The following is a 23,180-nucleotide window of genomic DNA, read 5'->3' on the forward strand; positions in this document are numbered from 1 at the left end:
ACTCTTTTTGACAAAGTGGCAAGATACAAAATTAACCTGCAGAAAACAGTAGCTTTTCTATATACCAACAACACACAGACTGAGAAAGAAATAAGTGAGAACAATCCCATTTACAATAACCTCAAAAATAATGTAGTACCTTGCAATAAGTATAATGAAAGAAACCAAAGACCTTTTTAATGAAAACTATAAACCACTGAAGAGAAAAACTGAAGAAGACCTCAGGAGATGGAAAGGCTTTCCATGCTTATGGATTTGGTAAAGCCAACATTGTGAAAATGACCATACTACCAAAAGCTATTTACATGTTCAACACATTCCCTATCAAAATTCCAATGATATTCTGCACAAAAATAAAAATAAAAAATCATGAATTACATATGGACACAAAAGACCTAAAATAGCGAAAGCAATTCAGAACAAAATGTCCAATGCTGGAGGCATCACAATACTCGACTGCAAATTATACTACAGAGCTATAACAATAAAAGCAGCATGGTATTGGCACAGAAACAGACAGGAAGATCATGGATCAGAGAAGAAGATCCAAACATAAACTCATGCATGTATAGCCACCTGACCAACTGATCTTTGACAAAGCAGCCCAAAACACACATGGAGAAAAGACAGGCTCTACAACAGATGAGTCTTTATAAATCTCAAGATGCCAGAACCCTGAAAGATACATCTATTGATTCAAAAACACACTGCATTAACCAATGCTTTTTTTTTTTTCAGTACTGTGGTTTGAACTCAGGGCCTACACCTTGAGTCGTTCTGTCAGCCCTTTTTTATGAAGCGTAGAGATAGGGTTTCGTGAACTATTTACCTGGGCTGGCTTCAAACCAAGATCCTCTTGATTTCTGCCTCTCAAGTAGCAAGGATTACAGTTGTGAGTCACAGGAGCCAGGCTAATGCTTTTCCATTTGATAAATTAGTAATGAATGTCCTTCAAATATTTTGATTATATCCTAGATTGAAAACTGAAGAGCTTATCATTTTCTGTTACAAGAACTTATCTACTTTAGCCATTTTATAATGAATCTTAATATTTTCTTGATGCTATTTGGAGTTTTCAGAAGAATTTAAAACTTTTACACACACATATATACCCATAAGCACACATATTTTCATGTTAAATATTTTATCTCTTAGCTGAATTCTGAGAAACACTATTACAACTAGTCAATAATAATGTTGGGGGACCCTTCCTGATGAAAATCTTTTCAGTTGAGTTCACTTAACTTGTGTTCATTATCTATTACTCTAATATCTTGGATAAAATGTGGTTTATAAAGGTATTTTGACAACATTTTCCCTATGTCTATTGTAGTCAACACATCAGCTTAGTGATGGCCATGACATTAAAAAGTCTGGATAATACTTTGAGGTAGACATATTTGAAGGAAAATAGTCTTTACTCTATTTAGTCTACTCATAAACTTATTCCATTAGATTATCAAGGTCATCTGCCCATGAATTGGAAATAGTATAAAATTTTTAATATGCTTATATAGGGTTTTTTTATCACATATGTCCATCTTAACATATAGTTCCTGACTTCCCCAGAATATTTTTTCTAAAAACACAATTTTAATTTGATAAACAGTACATAATTCCAACCAAAATTTTATTTTTATTTTAAGAGCTTATTAATTGCATGCACAGTTGATTTGATTGACATCACCATATAATTGCATTTTACAATATGATTGTGACTTAGAATTGATACACCAGCTATTCTAATGTTGTTATACTTTGGATATAGTTCAATAGATAATTTAAGCTGCGATAGCATATATATTGTGTGAGAAGTGTCTGTTTGACCATTTCTTCATTGAGATATTTATATTGTTCACATTTTTCACACTCATAAATAGTTCTACAAATAAATTTGTAATAATTTCCAAAGTGTAATATTTTTACCAGAATGCAAAAGATCATGAACATTGTAAGGTATTCAAAGTATTTTCAGCATTTTGTGCTCCAATAGTAACTATACCATAATTACACAGTAATTCCTGATTATGATGAAACATGCAAAGTAGAAAAAGTGAGAAGAAAAATTAACATGACTTTAAATGATTTAAATTTACTCCCCTACTCTCCTGAAATACCGGCTTTTGGATTTTTGTATGTATTTCTGGAAACATTTAAATATTCCTTTCCAAATATTTTGATCTCTGTGTTCTCTTTTAATGAACAATTAGGACCAAAATTTCAACATTGATAATTTTGATAAATGTTGAAACACTTACCAAAAAAGTTATCTGATGATGTTACCTTATTACATACATACAAAAATTAACTTTTAAAATGCAAAACATATTACACTTACAAAATTATGTCTTATCATATTAACATTACCACTATCTAGCAATTTTTATATTTTTATACATTTTCTGACAATATTGACTTCTGATCATTTTTCATTTTTGTCAGTTTATTCTTAGCATCCTGATATTTTACTAGGATGGACATTAATCTACCACAATCATAATTATACCTTATAGATAAAAATTTTGAATTGGCATTTCTGTATGTTTTGTTTGTGTTTTGGTGGCTCTTTTTCTTTTCACATAATTCAATCTGCTAATTTTAACATTTTATATATTCCATTGTTTCAAAATATTAAAAAAATTTATGTTTTTTCTAATTGTCCATAATTCCATGATTTTCTTTTACATTGACTATTGAAACAAAATTATCAGGAATTATTGGGATGAAAGGAAAAATGACCACATTTATTAAATACTTAACTGAGTTTTAAGATAAATGTGGTAAGATCATTAGTTTTGTAAGACACTGTGATTTACACTTAAAGGAAAAGAAAGCATATAGAGACTATAAATTCCTATAGAACAGATATGTCAATGAGCAATTCAAAATTATGTAAGGAGATATAATATAGTTTTAGTTGAAAAATATCAGATTTCTAACCAGGTTCTCTGAGCTGCAAATGTTCAAAACAAGGGTCAGATGTGTATAAGCTCTGTGACCTGATCATAGTCTGAAAGCACATTGCCTGAACTCAAACCTCATAACACTAACCATTACAAGTGACTTGATATGAAAAATAAACACTAAGATAATGTACTTTTTAAAGCTGCTAGATTATTCAATATTTATAAAGTATGCAGTAACTGCAGCTCTGTGGCATGTGCAATTGGAGTATTCTCTTTCATTACAATTAGTAGGACTGGCTTTTCATGAGGTTATTTCACTTTTAAAAAGTATTTGCAACTGTCCATTGACCAGTAATATAGCTGTAAAACAATTTTAAATCATGAAGTCCCTTTTCAGTGTGTCTGAAATTAAATCAGCATGTGGATCTTGCTAGTTTTTATTTTCATGGTAGTCAGAAGGTTGGAATGACATATACAATTTTTGTTAATAAATATTTTAAAACAAAATATATGAAGGCACATAATAACTTGAATATATGGGGCCAATTATGAGAGTGGAATATAATTAAATAAATCTTTGGTTATGAAAAAGTTTGCTATCCCAAGATATAAAAATCAGGAACGTGAAGGGATATAGGATAAGAGAAATGAAACAAGGCTATAATGAAAATAAGAAGAAAAATGTATTATTAGGCACATAAATAACTAATTTGAAGCTTGTAACTCTACAGGCTCCAAAGAGACATCAGAAAAGCTTGGAAATATAAATAAGTTATCTTCTCGGCAAAAAGAAAATATGAGATTTTGACTTTTTAATTTTTTCATTGGCAAAGTATCACATTTGGAGTCATAAAACATGTAAGAGAAGTTTTAAGAAGTATTTGCCACCAAGGAATAAAAAACACTGAGAAAAATTTAATTTAACAAATTTTTTGTTCTTAACTTTGACACAATTGAACTTTGAGCTTGTTCATAAGGAAAAGACTGCAACCTTTAACATTTCACAAGGCCCACTGACAATAATTATCTCTCCATTCCCTACATGTAGAAAGTCAGTGGAAAACATAAAATAGTTTCACTATGGATCATCTAAAATAAACTCTGGTCTGCAGGCATCTGAAAGACCATGCACCAACACCTGCAGACTTGTGAGTTCAGAAGTGTTCATTGTCAAATGACCCAAACTTTGTATGCACATATGAATAATAAAAGAAAAAAAAAAAGAAACCCTTCAGACAAAAAAAAAAGAAGTGTTCATTATCAACTCTTCTCTGTGGGGGCAAAAAAATTATATAACTTTCCCCTCTGATAGCAGAATTGCTTTTATACTCTCAAAACAGAGAACTTAATTTTTTTGCATAACATTTAGTACTAATTGAATTCAAAATAAAATGTTTCACACAATTTAGTGGAAGAAAAATAATATGTAACTTTGAGTAATATGATGTGAGTTTTCATCGTGATAATTATTAGACCGTACCAACCAAAATTTCATATTGCGATTTCATACTTGACAATTTTATCAATGGCTGATCCTAAAATCTTTTAAGTAGATTCTGACATGCACTGGTTGATAAATCTGTTCTCTGTCTCTATTTTTTTTTCTGTAATGGGGTTTAAACTCAGAGTCATGGCTTCCTAGGCAGGTGCTCTACCATTTGAGCCATGCTAGCAGTTCAGTGTCTAAACAAGGATCCAAGTTCAGGTACTCCTTCTTTTCTTCAGTTTTTCCATCTGACTCTCTTTTAACATCCTTCCTGTCATTTGAAAATGACCAGAGGGACTTTAGAAATATAGTGTTTCATACACATAATGAAATGATAATTACTTCTCCAAACATAATAGTTGAAACAGTCAACATGGTTTTCAATTTTCCTTTTCCTATGCTACCATCTTGTTTTCCAATTGTTCTTCCAGTGCTCTGCACTTTCCAGCTCTATCAAATCCTGACACATTCCATTCCTCATAAATATACTTAAAGTCTCATTCTTTCAATTTTCTTTATCTCCTGAATTCTGATGACTTTCTGCTTCTCCTGTGTCATTCTCTCTCCATTTCTCTGAGTGTGCGTGTTTGAGTGTATGTGTGTGTGTAACTTTATGGAGATATGTATTTCCTATGTATGAACTTTACTCTTTCAAAACTCAACATCTCCTTTTCATTTTATTTGTATGTTTTTAGGGTAAGTTGGCACTATTGTGTTAAATGCATGTCAGATTATGCTGGGAAATATAGTTTAACAAAGACGAGTTAGAGAAGATTCAGGTCCAGACTCCAAAACTTTGTGCTCCATGGAAATCTCTGTAATACTCCATCCACATAACCATGAAAAGCATCTCTGTCCAAGCATCCAAGGGGAAGGAAAATAAACTCAGGAAAACATAAGCAGAAAAACCATTAACACGTTCAGAATATGGCGTGGCTGTCAGATGGATACAATCTCCAAGGACCAATCAAAGATATCAGCATTTTGTATGTATACTTGAAAAATAAAAGTGAGGATGAGATAGAAAGTTTAGAAAAGGATGAGCAAAGTCAGAGGCAAAGGAGAAAATATGATTAACAAAAGTCAGAGCAGGAAGAAGAACCACAGTATAAACAGGGAAAATGGCATCATGTAAGAGTGAGCAAAGTACATTGGTAAAGATAAAGAGTATTTCTTCTAGGACATCACTAAAAACTCCCCACTCACACCTAATATTATCTTACTCCAACCCCACAAAGAGGATGCTGCAATTTAAGGTAATAATAGGTCCTAAATAGCCAACATGGGTATCATCACTATCAGGATATTATCATCAATATCAATGCAGACTGATTGCATATGATCCATTTGCATCCTTAAATTTGTCCTGACCTCAGACTTTGCAAATAAGAAATGTGGAGGTATTGAATACTACACAACAGAATACTTCACTTGCCCCAGATTTAGGTCTGAGACACCACTGCATTAAGCAGAGCATAATGCAAGTTGGAAATATTGGTAATTTTTCATCACTGCAAGAAGTATATCCCTGAAGCATCAGTTTCTCATTACTTAGATGGAATCAGATTACAGTGGCTTCCCTTAAACCTTGTTCCAAATGGGAAGCAAGAGAAAGGAAATGGTCAGTGAGTTTGAAAACTTACCTTTTGTCTTGTAAATAAAGATGTTACATCCATCAGGAAATTAATATTTTTCTTTTTTTGAATTTTGATGTCTGTAAAGATGAATTTTGTGGTGCATTTGCAATATGTAAATTATACTTCAGATTCCTCTACTCTTGCGTTCTGTTGCAGATGTTATGGAAAGAGAAGATACTTCACAGACAGGCTTTCAAAGAAGACCTGAGTTAGATTGTACCAAATGATCTAAAATACTGACAGAAAATTTTTTACTTCTGCTTTTAGAACCTCCTACAAAAAAAAATTATTTTCACATTTCTGAATAAAATCATTTTCAAGTTCAACCCCATTGCACAAGAGCATTCCCAGAGAGAAAATGTGAACTAAATATGTTTTTTTTCCATCACAGATTTATAGAGGTTTCATAAATGTTCACAAATGCCTAGCTTTGTGAAAGACAAACACCCCACCACTCCCACTCAACCTGATGGACTTGCCCAATGAGCTACTTAGCATAGTTAACCACAGGGCCAGTTAGTCCCATGGAAAGGAGTGAACAGGCAGATTTTGTCCTGAGAGCCACTTCTCCACTGTGCCTGTCCTAAGGCACCCTAGCCATTTCCAGTTGTATCCAAGCGTGCTTCAAAATCACTTTCCAATGTTGACTGCTAACTTATGAAGGCTTGGGCAAAGCTTTGAGCCCAGGTAAAGATTCAAACAAACATGATATAATAGAATTCTGAGTCCATTATTAGTGTATATGGAACTTTGGTCACCTTTCTTAACTTCGTACAAAACAGTGGATTTCATTTTAAACTTACCTATACAGTGCACTTTGATAATATTGACCTTCCATTTTCCTCTTTGTCCCCTCCATTTTCTGCTCATTCCCTTTTTCTTCCCCAATTGTCCTCCTTCTATTTTATGTCTTCTTTTTGACAGTCTAGATTCCATATAAGAGACAAAACATGATACTTGTTTTTCTGAGTCTGGCTTACTTAGCTTAACATGCTCATATCCAATTCCATCCATTTTATTGCAAATGGCAAGACTTTTTTCTTGTTCTTATTAAGAATAAAACTAGACTGAAGAAAGTACATGAGATGGAGTTACCCTGAAGTCAATCACAGCAAAACCTCATCTGTAAGATTTAGGAATGAAAATTATGGGACAGAAAATATCCTTCACTTAGGGCCTGGCCCGGTACCAGACCCCTGTAATTTTAACTGTTCAGTAGATAGAGTCATGAGGATCTTAGTTTGAGGTCAGCCCAGGCAAAAAAGTTAGGCGGACACTGTTTTCCAAAAAAAAAAAAAAAAAAAAAACTGGGCATGATATTATCCCACTGTAATCCCAGCTAAACAGGATTTAGTATGTTTCTGAGAAAAATTCAATTAAAGAACAGGCCTAGATATTCATAGTGATTTATTATTGTAAAAAATGATCACATATTTATAAGTTTAAAATAACTTACATTTACTTTTTCAATTTTTTCAGCAAGGAATCTGAGTATGGCTTGTCTGATAATTTCAGTCATCTTTGAAAAGGGTATAATAGATTTTCATGTGGTCTCATCTTAAGGATCAATAGATAAAGAGTCATTCCCAAAGTAATCTGCTTCTGTTTAGTGTATATTAATTGTATGAAGATATTTCATTTTGATATTTCCATTACACTCATAAAATGTATTTTGATCACTTTCACCCACTCTTCAATGCTTTCTTAGTAGCCCCTTTTTTCATTTTAGTGTGTTTCATTACTCTGTTCTCAGTCATTCATCTAATGTACTTCAACCCCACCCTCCCCATGCTTTACCTCTGTCCCCACTACTTTTGTTTGTACCACAGCCATACAATTCACCTTTTATATTCATGATACATTTTTAGGTCTTGAAACTGCATAGGAGAAAAAAATCCTACAATATTTGTCTTTTTATGTTTGGGTTATTTCACTTTTTTTGATGATCTCCAGTCCCATTAATTTTCCTACAAGTGATACAATTTCATTCTTCATGTTTTTCTTCTTCTTCTTCTTCTTCTTTTTTTGGTTGGTACTGGGGTTTCAACTCAGAGTTTTGTGTTTGCAAACGGGTGCTTTACCCTTTGAGCCACACCTCCAGTCCATTTTTGCTTTACTTATGAATTATTTACCTTGGCTGGCCTTGAACCACAATCCTTCTGAATTCAACCTCCCAAGTTGTTAGGATTAGAGGCCTGAGCCTCTCATTCTGGGGACTGAAGTAATGTAACATTGAGTGCATATAGCACACCCTTTATCCTTTCATAGGTTTATGGGCACTGAGCTAAATGTCATAGATTGGCTCTTGTGAGTAGTACTATAAACATGATTTTGTAGGCATCCCTATTGTATTTTGACTTACATTCTTTTGGACATAAGCCTAGGAGTGACATAGAAAGAAGTATCATGGAATAGTTCCATTTTTAGTTTTTGGAAGTACCTTCTCAGTGATTTTCATAGTGGTTGCACTAATTTACATTTCCACCAAAAGTGAATAAGGGTTCCTGTTTTCACTACATTCTACCAGAATTTATTGATATTTCTTTTACTGACAATTGCCATTTAGTTAACCATTTATTTCTTTTGGTGTGTAATTTTTTAGCTCTTTATATATTCTGGATATTAACCTCTTTTCCAACAAATAATTTTCAAAGATTTACTCCCATTCTGTAGACTCTTTATTCTGGTAATTGTTTCTTTAAAGTGCAGGTTTCTAATTTGATACAATCTCAATTGTCAATTCTTGATTTTATATACTGAGTTACTACAGTCCTATTCAGAAAGTTGTAGCCTATGCCTATATCTTCAAATCTTTGCCCTCCATTTTCCTATAGTAGTTTTATATTTTCAAGTTTCATATTAAAGACTCAGATCCATTTTGAGTTGATTTTTGCATAGATTGAAAGTAATCCAGTTTCAGTCTTGTACATGTAGTTATCTAGTTTTCCCAACAACATTTGTTAAAGAGGTTGTCTTTCCTCCAAGGTGTATTATTTGTACCTTTGGCATAAATCACATGACTTTAGCTGTATGGGCTTATTTCAGAAATTTCTATTTTATTCCATTGATCTTTGTGTCTGTTTTTGTGCTAGCACTATGTTAAATTTTGTTATTATGGCCCAGTAGTGTATTTTGAAGTTTGGTCCTATTATTTTTACTCAGGATTGCTTTGTTATTTGGATTTTTTATGTTTCCATATGATTTTATTATTGACTTATCTATATTTGTGAAAAATGACATTGGAATTTTTAATGGGGTTGCATTCAACCAACCATTTGCTTTCATCATATAACTATTATCACAATATTAATTCTTTTTATTTTATTGTCTTCTTCAATCTCTTCATTTATTTATAATTTTCATTGTAGCTGTCTTCTGCCTTCTGAGTTAAGTTTATTCCTAGGTATTTTTAAGGCTATTGTGAATAGGATTGTGTTATTAATTTTTTTCTCACTATGCTCCTTATTGGTATATAGAAAAGCTACTGATTTTATATACTGATTTAGTATCCTGCTATGTTCATGGAAATTATATCAGATCTAAGAGTTGTTTGTGGAGTATTTAGGATCTTGTAAGTATAGGATAACATCACCTGCTAAAAAGGGACAATTTGATTTCTCTCTTTCATAACTATGCTCCTTTTATTTCATTCTCTTGCTGCATTTCTGTAGCTAAAAGTTCAAGTACTATATTGAATGAAGTTAGAAAGAGTGCAAACTATTGTCTCATTCCTGATTTCAGAGGATATACTTTCATTTTTTTTCCCGATTAAGCAAAATGTTGGGTATAGGTTTGTCATATATATGCTTTATTATGGTAAGGTAGATTTCTCCTATTCATATTATCTTTATGGCTTTTTTCATGAAATGGTATTGAATTTTTTCATTTCTTTGCTTCTGTTGAAATGATTGTGCAATTTTTTGGCCCTGGTTCTTTTATGTTCTCTATTATGTTTCCTGATTTGCTTATGTTGAACCATCATTGCATCCCTTGAACTAGGAAGCAATTTTATCACAGTGTGGTTTTATTCAGTTGACTCATAATTTATTGAGAATTTTTACAACTATGCTCATCAAGGACTTTGTTCTGAAACTTTTTCTTCTTTTATATTCTGTCCTCATCCAGTTTTGGTATTAAGGTAATACTGGTGTCATAGAATTAGTTTAGTAGTATGCTTTCTCTTTTGTACTTATGTAATAGTGTGATGAACATTAGTCTTTGTTCTTCTTTAAAGGCCTAATATAATTCAGCAATAAGTCCATTTGGTCCTGGGCTTTTCTTCACTGGGGACTCTGTATTACTACTTCAACCTCATTGCTCGTTATGGTTCTATTTATGATATTTATTTCCTCCTGGTTCAATATAAGTGATTCATATGCATTTAATAATTTGTCTATTTCTCCTAGGTTTTCCAGTTTGTTAGAAGATAAGTATTCAAACATTCTCTAATTATCCTCAGAATTTCTATAGGGATTTGTTTGATATCCCCTCTTTTCATCTCAATTTTTGCTAACTCAGTTCAATTCATCTCTCTATTTCTTTTGGTTATTTGGCTAAGACTTTGTCAATCTCATTTAACTTTTCAAATAACCAAAATTTTGTTTCATTTATTCATTGTATTCTTCTTTTAGTCTCCATTTCATTAATTTCAATTCTGATTTTTATTATTTCTGTTGAAATCCTACTTCAGAATTTGTCTTGTTCTTATTTTTTGTAGACCTAGAGGTGCACTATTTGGTTATTTATTAGGCTGAAGTAAGTCATGTTTTCATTTTCATTTGACTAAAGGGATTTTTCTATTCTACCCTTTATTTCTTCAGTGGTCCACTGATGTTTTCAAAGCTTATTGCTTAGTGTTCACATATTTGAATATTTTCTGCAGTTTCCATTGCTGTTGATTTCTAGTTTGATTCCAAGTTTATATGGTTTTTCAAAACTCATTTCTTCTCAGGTTGTTGGAATGATGGCCCACTTCCTCACTACATGTTTGTGGCTCTTTGCTGGGCATCTCCAAGGAAAAGTTACAACCCAGAAGCTTGAATTATCACAGTCAGCAAATGAGAGAATTTGTAAGCAAGAAAGAAATATATTATAGCCCTAATAACAAAAATTATTGTATATAATTTTCTTTGGGGGATGAGAACCATAGAGGTTCAGATTAATACAGTGGTTACTTGAGAGGAGGAAGAGTGCGTGGGAAGGAGCAGGGGTGAAGACTGATCAACAGAAAATGTTATTTCTTGATAGGAAGAAGAAGCTCCAGTGCTGGTATGACAGGGTGAAATTAATAAATAGTAAAGCATTACCTATCTCAAAATAGAAGACAGAAATTTGAATGTACTCACTATAAAAAACTATAAATACTTGATATGATTGATTGCTAATCATCCTAAATTGATCACTGCAATGTATATGTATGAAGAAAAGGGGTCCCAGTAGTGTAAAACATGACTCTCACCTTGTTCTCTGGAAATGCAGCTGGAGAACAAGTGGTTTTGAATATAGGTACATGGAATAAAGAATAAAATGATAACAGTGATGTGGAAGGTACAGCTAGAAAGGGCTTTCCTTCTTCCTGGACTCTGGTTACTCAGAGTATAAAAGGAAAATGTAGGAGATAAGAAGAATTATGAAATTCACCAGGCTTTTGACCCAACTATTGACCATCATCAGTGGATTGGTAACATAAGTGTCCATGCAGGTAGGTTAAACAAAGCTTTTCTTTTATAGGAAAAGTGATAAATAACAGTGGGGCCACAGAAGGGTAATTTCAAAACCAAAAATACCTGTACTGAAAAATGGATGCAAGACCCCACTCAAGTCAGATTCACCAAGGAGCACCATATGTTTACTCATGATAGCTGTGTATCATAGGGGCTTAAAAATATCCACATACCAGTGCTGAGGGCCAACATCACTATTGCAGTGTCATCCTTGGGCTCCAAGGTCTGGCCCTTCTTACCTCTCATCTCTTGAGACCAGACTGAAGCTCAAGAGTCAGGTTGATGGAGGAGAAGTTTGAAAGGACTGGGGCACCAACCACTCTCAGGGTGCTGCTGCAGTGTGATGTGCAGGGAGGCCTTAGTAGCCTTCGTGACCACAGATTATGTGACTCTGGCTTGCAGGCCTGGTTTCCTGTAGCTTTAGTTCAATAGTCTTGGTTCAAGGCTTCCCTCATTTTTCTGGCTGGTGGAGTCTGATGTTGCTTTTCTTCCCTCAGGAAAAGTGTCTTACAAACTTTGAGACCCCTGAACCCACTTGGAAAAATGACCCATTCGTTTCATAGGAATCCATTAAAAGCTATAGCTCTTGTCTCTTGTAATTACTGTAGTGTGGTCACTGGCCCCTCTATTTCCAAAATTTGAAATGACTTGAGCTCATCCAGGACACAACTCCTTGAACTGTTTGCTGGTTTGAGGTGCAATCCAGAAATGATGAGGAATGCAACAGATTTGTACTTCTCATTTTTACAATATTTCATAAATTCAGTGCATGAATCTACCCAGGAGAGCAAATTGAGATACATCCAAAATTTCAAGTGAACTAATACATACAAGGATAGGTGACAAGTGTCCAGCAGAATGTTGTTTTTGAATTAATTTCCATGGGATTTTAAGGTAGCCTTATGGTATACCAAAAGTGTTTCAAGACTGGCTTGAAAAGAAAACATCAGAAGATGAAGCAAAAGAAGGTCATCTAACCTTCAAAATTGCATTTGGGATTTTTAAACATTTAAAGGAAAGTCACATTCCAAAACTTATTATTCTTTCCCAGAAGAGGGAAGAGAATTAGAGGCCCAGCTCATAGAAGCATATTATCCAGTGTCAAGCTCAGGAAGTAACAATTGCCCAGGAAATTGAAATAAAACATGCTCCTAGACTGATTGCCAAGCTGTCATATGAAACAGTCAATTTCCATCAGAAAGCTGATCATACTTTATTTAGTTTGAAGCCTGCATATTCTGATAAATGGAGAAGATTTCCACACTTGAAAATGTATTTCCACACAGCTTATGCTTACTGTTACTATGGACAGACTGTTGGGTAATAATAAACGTTCTGAAGCAATCAAGTCTCTCCAAGAAGAAGAAAAGTATATACAAAGGCAGAAGAAGTATGCAAAGAATATGGAGGAACCAAAGGACCAGGACCAAGAGTCAAACCTTGAGGACTCTTGTTCTTTAAGAAGCTTGAGAACCTTGTGAAGAATACCCTAGAATGTCAGAGAGAAAATGGGTTTATTTACTTTCAGAAAATCCCAACAGAAGCCCTACAACTGAAAAAAAAATTATGAAAGAATTTTTTCATAATTTGAAAGCAAATTATGGGCTGGTAGAGCCTGTGCCTTTTGAATTTCCTCCTAGGAGTGCTCACTGGACACCAGAGACATTGGCTGTGTTTGATTTCACCAAGAGACCCAAGAATGAGATTGCCCAAGAAGAAATGACAGCTGTGAAAGAACCAGACATAAAACCTCAGAGGGACACCGGATGCTATATCTCCTAAATGCAATATGCACTTAGAATGTCTCCACAATAGATACAATATACTGCAGAACTTCAGTTCATATTTCCTGATTGATTTCCCTGAAGCCTATAAAGAATTATTAGATTTGGGGCAATCAGCCTTCAGTTTATTTATTCTTGGTTTTTAATATAGAGATACTTCATGCTTTGTTTTTAGACTCTCCTTTTCAATAGGAACAGCAATTGAAAGGTTTTATTATGCCTCTAATGAGTGTATGTGGGGCTGGAATTCTTTTTTGAACTCTGGGTAGTTACTTTCAGGTTAATGAGTTTTCAGGTGTCTTTTTCTATATTCACAAAAATGTTTATTTTCCTTCCTATTTCATACCTGAATAACAAGAATCAGTTTTGAACAGAGATTGTTTTTATCTCTCACCATCGTATTAATTATAGCACAAACTTGTTATGTTCTGAGTTAGTTGTCAGTACTGGTGGAGAAAAAAGTCACTTAAAAGTTAAAGATCAGCTAATCTTCACATCAAATATCTTGCTCATACCAGAATCTATGGTTTACTTGAAAATTAGTGTTTACCAGAATTTATAATTTACTATCCTAATAATGATGTGCTTCATTCAGTCACTGTAACTCTAGAGCAATTTTTACAAATACTTTTTCTAATGGATTTTTTAGAGGGTAGAACTTTGTAGCACTGCTTAGTTTTCTGTGTAAGGGCAGACAGGAAGAATAGAGAATGTCCCTTTGAAGAAGTTCATTGTTTCATAATTTAAAGAAAAACTTTAAATTTAAATGAGATAGCTTATCCTGAACTACACTGTTAACTACTTCTTCATTAAAGAAGTTTCAGTAAATGCCTCTGTTACCTGATTTCAGTGTACACTGATTGGTTTCACATGGTTTTCTAATATCTACTGACATGATTGTATTGCTTTATGCAAAGGCCAGAATGAAGAGTTAGAAGAGCAGATATAGATACAGTATAAGCTTAAAACTGAATCCTAATATTTGAAAAAGTTCAATATATATACAAATTTGCAAAATAGTTGATGTATAATACTTTTAATGTTACACATCTATAAGTTTATAGTCAATTGATGATTCTCCTGGGGTGTTAGATAATTTTCGTATTGTATATGATAGATTGGCTTACATAGAAGAAACAATAACAGTGGTGTGTTTTGAGAGCTTCCTGTGTGCTAGGAAATGTATTGAGCACTTACATAGATAAACCAATGAATCTACATGACCTTATGAGATATGTGCAAAATCTGCATAAAGTGTTGGACTAGAAATATACATTTCATTATGAATGAATAGATTTTACTATCTGAATTAAGATTGTGTTCAAATAAGTAATTACTTAAATCATATAGTTTATATTCCTTTAACATAGCAATAGGGAATCAGTGAGGTTGTTTTAAATATCTACATATTCTAAGTACTGTTTGCAGTGTAAAGTTTAATATTTGAGGCTGCATTTTCCAAGTATTTGTAATAATAACTAAGCAGACATTTTTATTTTGCTGTCTGTAGAAAAATATTTGATTTTTTCACTTTATTTTATGTGGTCCTTGCTATAAAATCACTTGTTTGCCATTTACTGACAAAACTTTACACAGTACTTGATGCTAGCTCTTTATTGTCTGCTTCTAGAACCTGTTTATCTTAGGTATTAGACCTCATTAACTACACTACTAAATTTTCACATTGAGATTTTTGTGGATTATATTGACATATGAAATGGAAACATAATATACTCAGTGCATCTGTAAAATGCAGTAAATACTAGCATTTAAACCTGTAAAAAATGTCCATATACCAACCAAAGGATATGAGAATTAGAAGAAAAATCTCCATGCACTCAAAGAACTGAACTATAAAGATTTGGGTAATTCACCTATTGTAGGAGATTACAGCCATGGGTCTTACAGCCATGGGTATTGAAAAGCAGTCCTTAACACATAAAGTTAAAAAAAATTAAAAAGTACATAAGATTCCAAGTATCTGGCTACACGGAATGGTCATTTACAAGTAAATTTTCCAACAGAATTATAAAATAGAGAAATATTAAGAAAAATACAATTTTCTCCTTTAGAAAACCCTGTGTTATCCCAAAGATTCACACTTGTATTCAGTACCATTGGTAGAGTGAATGTGGAAAGGACACACCAGAGAAATTATTTATCTTATAAGAAAACTAATGAAGTGATGCTTTGGCAATAGCATAATAGAGTTGAATTTAATTACAACTTTGTAGTTCTAAATCCATCAACATGTCTCTTTTTCTTTAAATTTTTTTTAATATTGCATACATTTTAAATACTAGGGGATTTCACTATGATAATCCAATACAGGCATACAATGTACCTTGAACAAGTACATCCTCTCCATTATATTCCCATTTGCTTTCTCTCTCTACCTTCTTTTTTCATTAACTATTGTCTTCATATATATATATATATATATATATATATATACATATATATATATATATGTTGTATATATATATGTTGTATATATATATATGTATATATATATATACATATATATATGTTGTATATATATATATGTATATATATATGTTGTATATATATGTTGTATATATATATATGTATATATATATATACAACATACTTTCCTCTTTACCACTCAGTTTCCTTTCCTTTTTTCACTCCATCTTTCCACTGAAGCCTTCAGACAGCCAGACATGCATTCATGTCCTATCATCCCCATAATTTTAAGGCTACATTCCACAAATGAGCAAGAACATTCAACATTTGGATTTTGAGTTGTTTTTTTTCTTGGATTGAGTTTTTTTTTTTTTTAATCCTACTCAGTAAAATGATATCCGGTTCTGTCCATTTTCCTATAAATGACATGATTGCATGTTACCTTATGCCTAATAATGTTGAATCTTATATATTTCTTTATCCATTCATCATTGTTGAGCACCTCAAATGATTCCACAGTTTACATATTGGGAAGACAGTTGCAATAAATTTGGTTATGCAGGTATCTGTCTTATATACTGATTTACCAGCTTCAGATACCTGCCCAAGAGTGTTCGGGAAGAGTCCTGAAGTAGGACTGTTTTTAATTTTTGATGAACCTCCATAGTGGTGATACTAGTTTATATTCCCAGCAACAGTGTACGAGGATTCCTTATCTCTTGCATCCTTATCAGCATTTTTGTTTTCTTGATAATGGCCAGCCTTATTGGGCTGAGATAGAATCTTAGTGTAGTTGTGATTTGCATTACCTTTATGGTTATGGATGTTCAGTATTGCTTACTTATTTATTAGCCATTTAAATTTCTTCTGAGAACTGTCTCTTTAATTCATTTACCAATTTACTATTCTGATGATTTGTTATTCTACTGTTTGTTATTTTGTGCTCTTATATATTCTAGATATTAATCCTTCATTTGTAGAATATTTGTTAATGATTTTCTCCCATTCTTTTGGTTGACTCTTGATTCTGGCAATTGTTCCTTTTGATGTGCAGAAAGATTTTTATTTGATGTAGGAACTTTGGCTGACTCTTGTAATCGTAAGTACTTGGGAGGTAAAGATCAAGAAGGTTCCAGTTTCAGGTCAGCCCAGGCAAGGGGTTTGTTAACCAATAGGTAGGCACAATGGTAGGCACCTATCCTGCCAGCTATGTGGGAGGCTGAGATCGAAAGGACCATGGTACCAGGCCTCCCTAAGCAAAAAGTTTGTGAGAGTCCAGATCAACGGGAGATAACTGGGCATAGTGGCATATACATAGCACCCCAATGATGACAGGAAGATTAAAGTAAGGACTATAGTCCCTTTCTCCAAAATAACAAGGGCAAAAAGAGCTAGAACTGTGGGTCAAGTGGTAGAGCAACTGGCTAGCAAAGGTGAAGCCTTGAGGTCAAACAAAAAATTTTAAAAAACAATATGTTTTAAGTTCAGTTTTATAAACTAAAGTTGTTATAACTACAAGTTCTGACTGGCAGTTTCTGATAATTATAAAAAATAAAATTAAATAATTATTACTTCATGTCTATGCACTAGGGACTTAATAAGAGATAAAGAGAAAGAGGGCTATGAAGAGAGGTGCAGTTGTGTGACAAGAGTAAGATATCAAAACGGGGGAAATTTCAGGTAAACACAGAAAATATAATGGTTGGATATGGAGAAAAATGGACAACTATGAAAACCCTGTCATGCAATTCCATTTTGCTTTATTTTAAAGAAGCAAAGAAAAGGGTTTGAACATGAAAACACAAACAGCATTAAGATGAGAAATTTATAGTAGCCAATCAGTGCTGCCTCAGAATTTCATATGAAATCCAGCTTTTATTTTCTAACACTCTTAAACTATCCTACCTCCGTGCTTTGGAGAGTCACCACAGTAGTGGAGTACACTGTTTTCCTTTATTTAAACTTTTTTTTCATTTATCTATTGAAAGTTTAGCTAGTTCAAATTACATATGATCCCCAAAATTGTACCTGTTTCTCCAGAAATAAAAATCTCCCTCTACTGCCTATACTTGGCTACTTCTATGTGCTTTCTTAAATGTGTGTTCTATTGAATAAATTAATCCCATTTAAACAGATACTCACACTTTGTTGTTTCATTTACACAAGCATTTTGTGCAAGGTAAAAAGGGCCATCTGCCTTATTCTATTTTATGGACAAAGTATGACTTATGATAGAGAGAATTTTGCTAGAAATAGTGAAGCCAGAACTAGGATGTGATACTATGATATTAAATAACCTCTCTGTCATATAAAACAACAAATTATAAGTATCCATGTAGATTGCATCATAGAACAAACAAATCCTGATCTATCAGAAAATGGTACCAATTAACATCTTAATTTCCTGATGACACAAAATCAAGATATAAAAATTTCATGGTGAGACAAGTACCAAAGTAGGAACCAATATATCTATAATGAGTATTGGTGAAAAGGGAAAGGACAGATACTCAATGATATCAGAGCAGGAAAGAGGAGAATGATAGTGACAAGATAACAGCAAAATCAGAAGGAAGAAGAAAAAATATATCAGAGGGGAGTCGGGGATACAATGTTAGCTGAAGAATTTTACCTAAGATTTCATCATCGAGTTTAGCCTCTTTTTCTTCGATGGACTGTGATATCACATACCCCCAAACCACTGAACGGATGTGATATGGATCATGGCCAACAGTTTTAAAAACTCAATTGTGGAGAGAGTGGAGTACTATCACAGAAACACTTCAAATGAATAGAATTCCTCCCAAGAAAAAAACTTCTTCCAGGGCAGTCTCAATGTCCTGCTCTTTACTCATACAGTCTCAGAGTAAAGAGGCTTTGGGGAGATAATACAGCTTTGTCCAGAGGCCAGTGAAAGCATAGGAACCTTGGTCCCATGTAACATAACCCCTCACTGATGGAAATGATCCCAAGGAGCACCATCTTTTATAGAAGATACATTCAGTATAGGTACATCAAATCAGACTTGAGGAAACTATGAAAGAAAGCATTTCAGGTGGATTAAAAATGTTGCCTTTTTCTTTTTAAGCAAACATTTGACTTCCAAAATACCTCTACTCTAATATACTTAGAAGATAGATTACATGAAGGCTAAGGTAAAACATGAAAATTTAACTTCACCAAGATATATCAGTGATTTCTACGACAAGAGGATATGTGGTGTGGAAAGTTGATATAGAGTGGGCACCTTGCACGTTAGAATATGCACATGGTTCCTCCAGGATAACCGGATTAGATAAAAAAACCAAGTAGATGCTGGACTGGAGAGGAGGGCTGTGAGAAATAGGAGCTGTGTCTTAATTAGATTTTTGAAAATATTACAGAAGACATTTCCATGTGCTCAGAGAAATGCCTCTGAATTCAGACCAGATATTTTCCCAATTTTTCATTTGTAAAAGTATAAGTAAAATATGTTTCTTTTAGTTGCATTAAATATTTATAGTAATTGCCACAAAAGTTTGCAGGAACTACAAGAAAACCATAACTCCAAACTAGTTCCAAAAGAGGTCTAATGAGCTACCTAATTGACAGTCAGAGAGCAAAAGAAAGTCAGAAAAATGCTTCAAGGCACTTTGAACTGCAATTGAGGAATATTTGAACCCTTTTTTACTTGATTGACTTAAGCCCATCTTTTCTAGAAGGATGAAAGTCATTGAAGCCAGTTAGAGGTTGCAAGCTATTAAAAAAGGACCAGATTATATTACAAAATTAATTTCCTTCCTTGGAGACAGTATTTCTACCTAGCACATCTGCTCAATATCCTATTGCCTTTGATGTAAATGCAATGGAGATAAAGTGAGAGGTCCAAAAGTGAGAGTGGTATAAGAGAAGTAGAAGACAAAAACTGCTATCAAAGAATGCTGTCAGTAGATTAACCATATTTTGCAGTTTTTCTGATCATTCCACTGACAGCTAGCAAACCCATTTCAGAATCATCTTAGGGAAAATAATGCCACTGAATATGGTTTTTGTGATAAATAGGATGGAAAAATTTTGAAGAACATTTTTCATACGTCATTTAGAATGTTTTTTCTTAGTGTATACTAATTATATAAAAGTTGTTCATGGTGATAGTCCTAATTATACATATAATGCATTTTGCTCAAATTCACCCCCTCTAATTTTTTACTCTTTTTAAACAATCTTTAATGGAATTCATCATTTTACTATAATACTATTCACTCCCATTTCATCTTCCCTACTACTTCCCACTGGTTTCCACAACCAATCAGTCCCTATTTTAAACCTATGGTTTTCTTTTTAATTTACTTGTGATGATTTTGAATTGACAGCTCGGGATTGATGTCTTATATGAAAGTGAACACATCATTTGTAATCTCTACATAAAATCGTTTCTATGGATATATCATATACATTCTTTACAATGCAAATCCATGAAGCTTGTATTCAAAATCATTTTATCTTCATTCTTCATAATTTTAATTTTAAAAAAACTTAATGATTACTTTTCATCACACTACCATATCAATCTCTTCCACACTTTCCACATAGCATTTTTTATGTCTTTATTCCTGAAAGTATAAATCATAGGATTGAGCAAGGGAGATAGGATGGTATAAAATATTGCCACCATTTTGTCAAAGGAGAAGGCAGTTGGAGGCCGTGCATATATAAATATGCATGGGGCAAAAAACAAAACCACAACAGCAATGTGGGATCCACAGGTGGAGAGAGCTTTCCTTCGCCCTTCAGATCTATGAGTTCTGAGAGAGAACAAGATGGCACCATAGGAAACAAGCAACAAGGAAATGATTATAATGCAGATAGACCCACTGTTAGCAGCTACCAAAAAGCCAAAGATATGAGTGTCAGTGCAGGCAAGCTTCAGTAATGGGTACAAGTCACACATGAAATGATCAATGACATTGGGACCACAAAAGGGCAGCTTGAAAGTGAAGAGAATTTGTGTGATAGAGTGTAAGAAGCCACCTGTCCAGGCTATCATCACTAGAATTCTACAGAGTCTCCAGTTCATGATGGAAAAGTAGTGTAATGGCTTGAAAATGGCCACATAACGGTCATAGGCCATGGCTGTGAGAATAATTACCTCTGCCCCAGCGAGGAAATGTTCCAAAAAGAGCTGTATCATGCATCCTTCAAAGGAGATGGTTTTCCTCTCATAGAGGGAGTCCACAATCATCTTTGGCATGATTACTGAAGAGAAGCATGCATCCAGGAAAGATAAGAATACCAAGAAGAAATACATGGGAACTTCCAGCAGTGTAGGACTGCAGATTATGGTCACTATAACAACCATATTGCCCCCAATAGTTGCAATGTAGATAAACAAAAATACAATAAAAACTATCTTCTGAATTTTGGGATTCTGTGAAAGTCCTAGGAGAATGAATTCAGTTACAGTGCTCTGATTTTGCATGATTTCAAAGACAAAGGCAAAGGAAAAACCGTGATGATGTGAGTCTAGAACTATGAGAATGTAGTTTCCAACACATTTGTAACATTATAGGAATCAATAAGTTGCTGCATTATTATGAAATCTTGCTATCCCAGAGAAAACAAAAAGTATAAATGTGTTGAATAGTTGGAGATTAGGTAGAACTTAGTTGGAGATAAATTAATGAACACATCAAAATAACAGATTTTCAATATGGAAAAGATAGCATCCACATGTGGAAGAGAAGAGAAATAGCTTTGACCATTGTTTAGTGACATATTGAAATCAATTTTTGAAAGGTGTTCTGATGCCACACTCAAGTTATGAACAAAGAAAAATTATAGCTTATCAATTGTATCCTCAGAATGGAATGCAATAGGATGGTCATTCTTCCATGACTGATAGGAGGAATGCCTTGTCTACCAGAAGAAGAAATAAGAAACAGTTTAATATAAACATGAAAATATTGGCTACACCTCAAACTTTCTATACAAGTATTAAATAAATTGGGCTTTTAAATTAATTCATTCTTTATAAAACAGGATGTTATGTTTCAAAAAGTGCCAACCTTTACACTGGCTGCATAAGTATGTACAAAGATTTGCACTTTCAATTTATCTTTTTAAAATGTGATGAGAACTTAAAACAGGTTAAGTTCTGTTAACCTGAACTTAACCAGGTTAAAATAATGCAAGGAAAGAAAGTGCATTGTCTGGGAAACAGCCTGTATTAGGTCTTGTTACTCCAATTTTATTGATGGGAAAATTGTAATTAAAGATGTTAATTTCAAGCAAACAACACGTACTTGTTCTGAAACTTGAAGAGACTCTCTGCCTCAAACAGCCATGTTCTCTTCACTGCTCAACAGAGAAAGGAGTGGATATTTTCCTTTTCCAACAGGAAACTTAGAGATCTAAATTTAGAGGTGATCTTTACAGTCTCTTGCCACCTCCAAAAACTAAAGCCCCTTATTACTTAGTACATGTGTGAATGAGGCATCTTGATAAATGATATAGAATCAGAATGTCATGACCTTCATATGTAACTTGGGAACAGCCACATAGGTAAGGAAGAAAAACAGCAGGAATAGAGTCTTGAGACTTTATTTTTGCCATTTGTTTTATCAACATGACCCTATTTGAGCCAATACAATTTATCAAAATATATGGTTTAAAATTTATGTGAGTTAATTACAAACTGAGATGCTCATAAACAGCTTTCCTGGTCATCATCCAGTATTATAATGAAGGCCAAATTTGACAGTATATGTTCTTAACTATTCTAGTTCTAATTAACTAGCTCAAAAACATAACAACCTTACTCACATAAAGTTTTTCCATGAGGTCTCTAGACAAATACTGCAAGTCTTGAGTTCATTTTCCACAGGTAGACACAGCTTCAAAAGGCGATTGTATCCTCACCTGCATGTACAACCAAAATTTATTAGTAAAATAGCATTTGTGTGAATTTGTATGAACATTTCTATGTACATATATGCATGCACACACATGTACTTGTAGTTAAAATGGGTTAATAGAAGAATACTAGTGTTCATATTGAGATGGAAAAATAGTCTGACTTTTGTGAGTACCAGTAAGAGTTAACAGAAATAGAAACAATTTTAAATGTTAATAAAATTAACATATATATGCATGTATATATTTATATATACACATGTATACATATACTGTTTGAAACAGCGGGGAGAAGGAAGAGAATAATATAAATATAATGGAGGAGG

General features: G+C 33.4%; 1 protein-coding gene and 1 pseudogene across 1 annotated transcript; one reads left to right on the plus strand and one right to left on the minus strand.

Annotated features, from left to right (window-relative positions):
- Window positions 1–12,295: 12,295 nt before the first annotated feature.
- On the plus strand, window positions 12,296–13,534 carry LOC109703206 (BRO1 domain-containing protein BROX-like; annotated as a pseudogene).
- A 6,966-nt stretch (window positions 13,535–20,500) lies between these two features.
- Window positions 20,501–21,421, minus strand: LOC109703203 (olfactory receptor 4C15-like). Its single transcript, XM_020188359.2, has one exon. The coding sequence runs from the start codon at window positions 21,419–21,421 to the stop codon at window positions 20,501–20,503; it is 921 nt and encodes a 306-aa protein (XP_020043948.1).
- Window positions 21,422–23,180: the final 1,759 nt, after the last annotated feature.

The sequence above is a fragment of the Castor canadensis genome, chromosome 1 (genome assembly GCF_047511655.1).
Source record: "Castor canadensis chromosome 1, mCasCan1.hap1v2, whole genome shotgun sequence".
Lineage (NCBI taxonomy): Eukaryota > Metazoa > Chordata > Mammalia > Rodentia > Castoridae > Castor > Castor canadensis.

Coding starts and splice junctions, on each gene's coding strand:
- LOC109703203 (XM_020188359.2), bottom strand. CDS start 21,421: ATGCAAAATCAGAGCACTGTAACTGAATTCATTCTCCTAGGACTTTCA.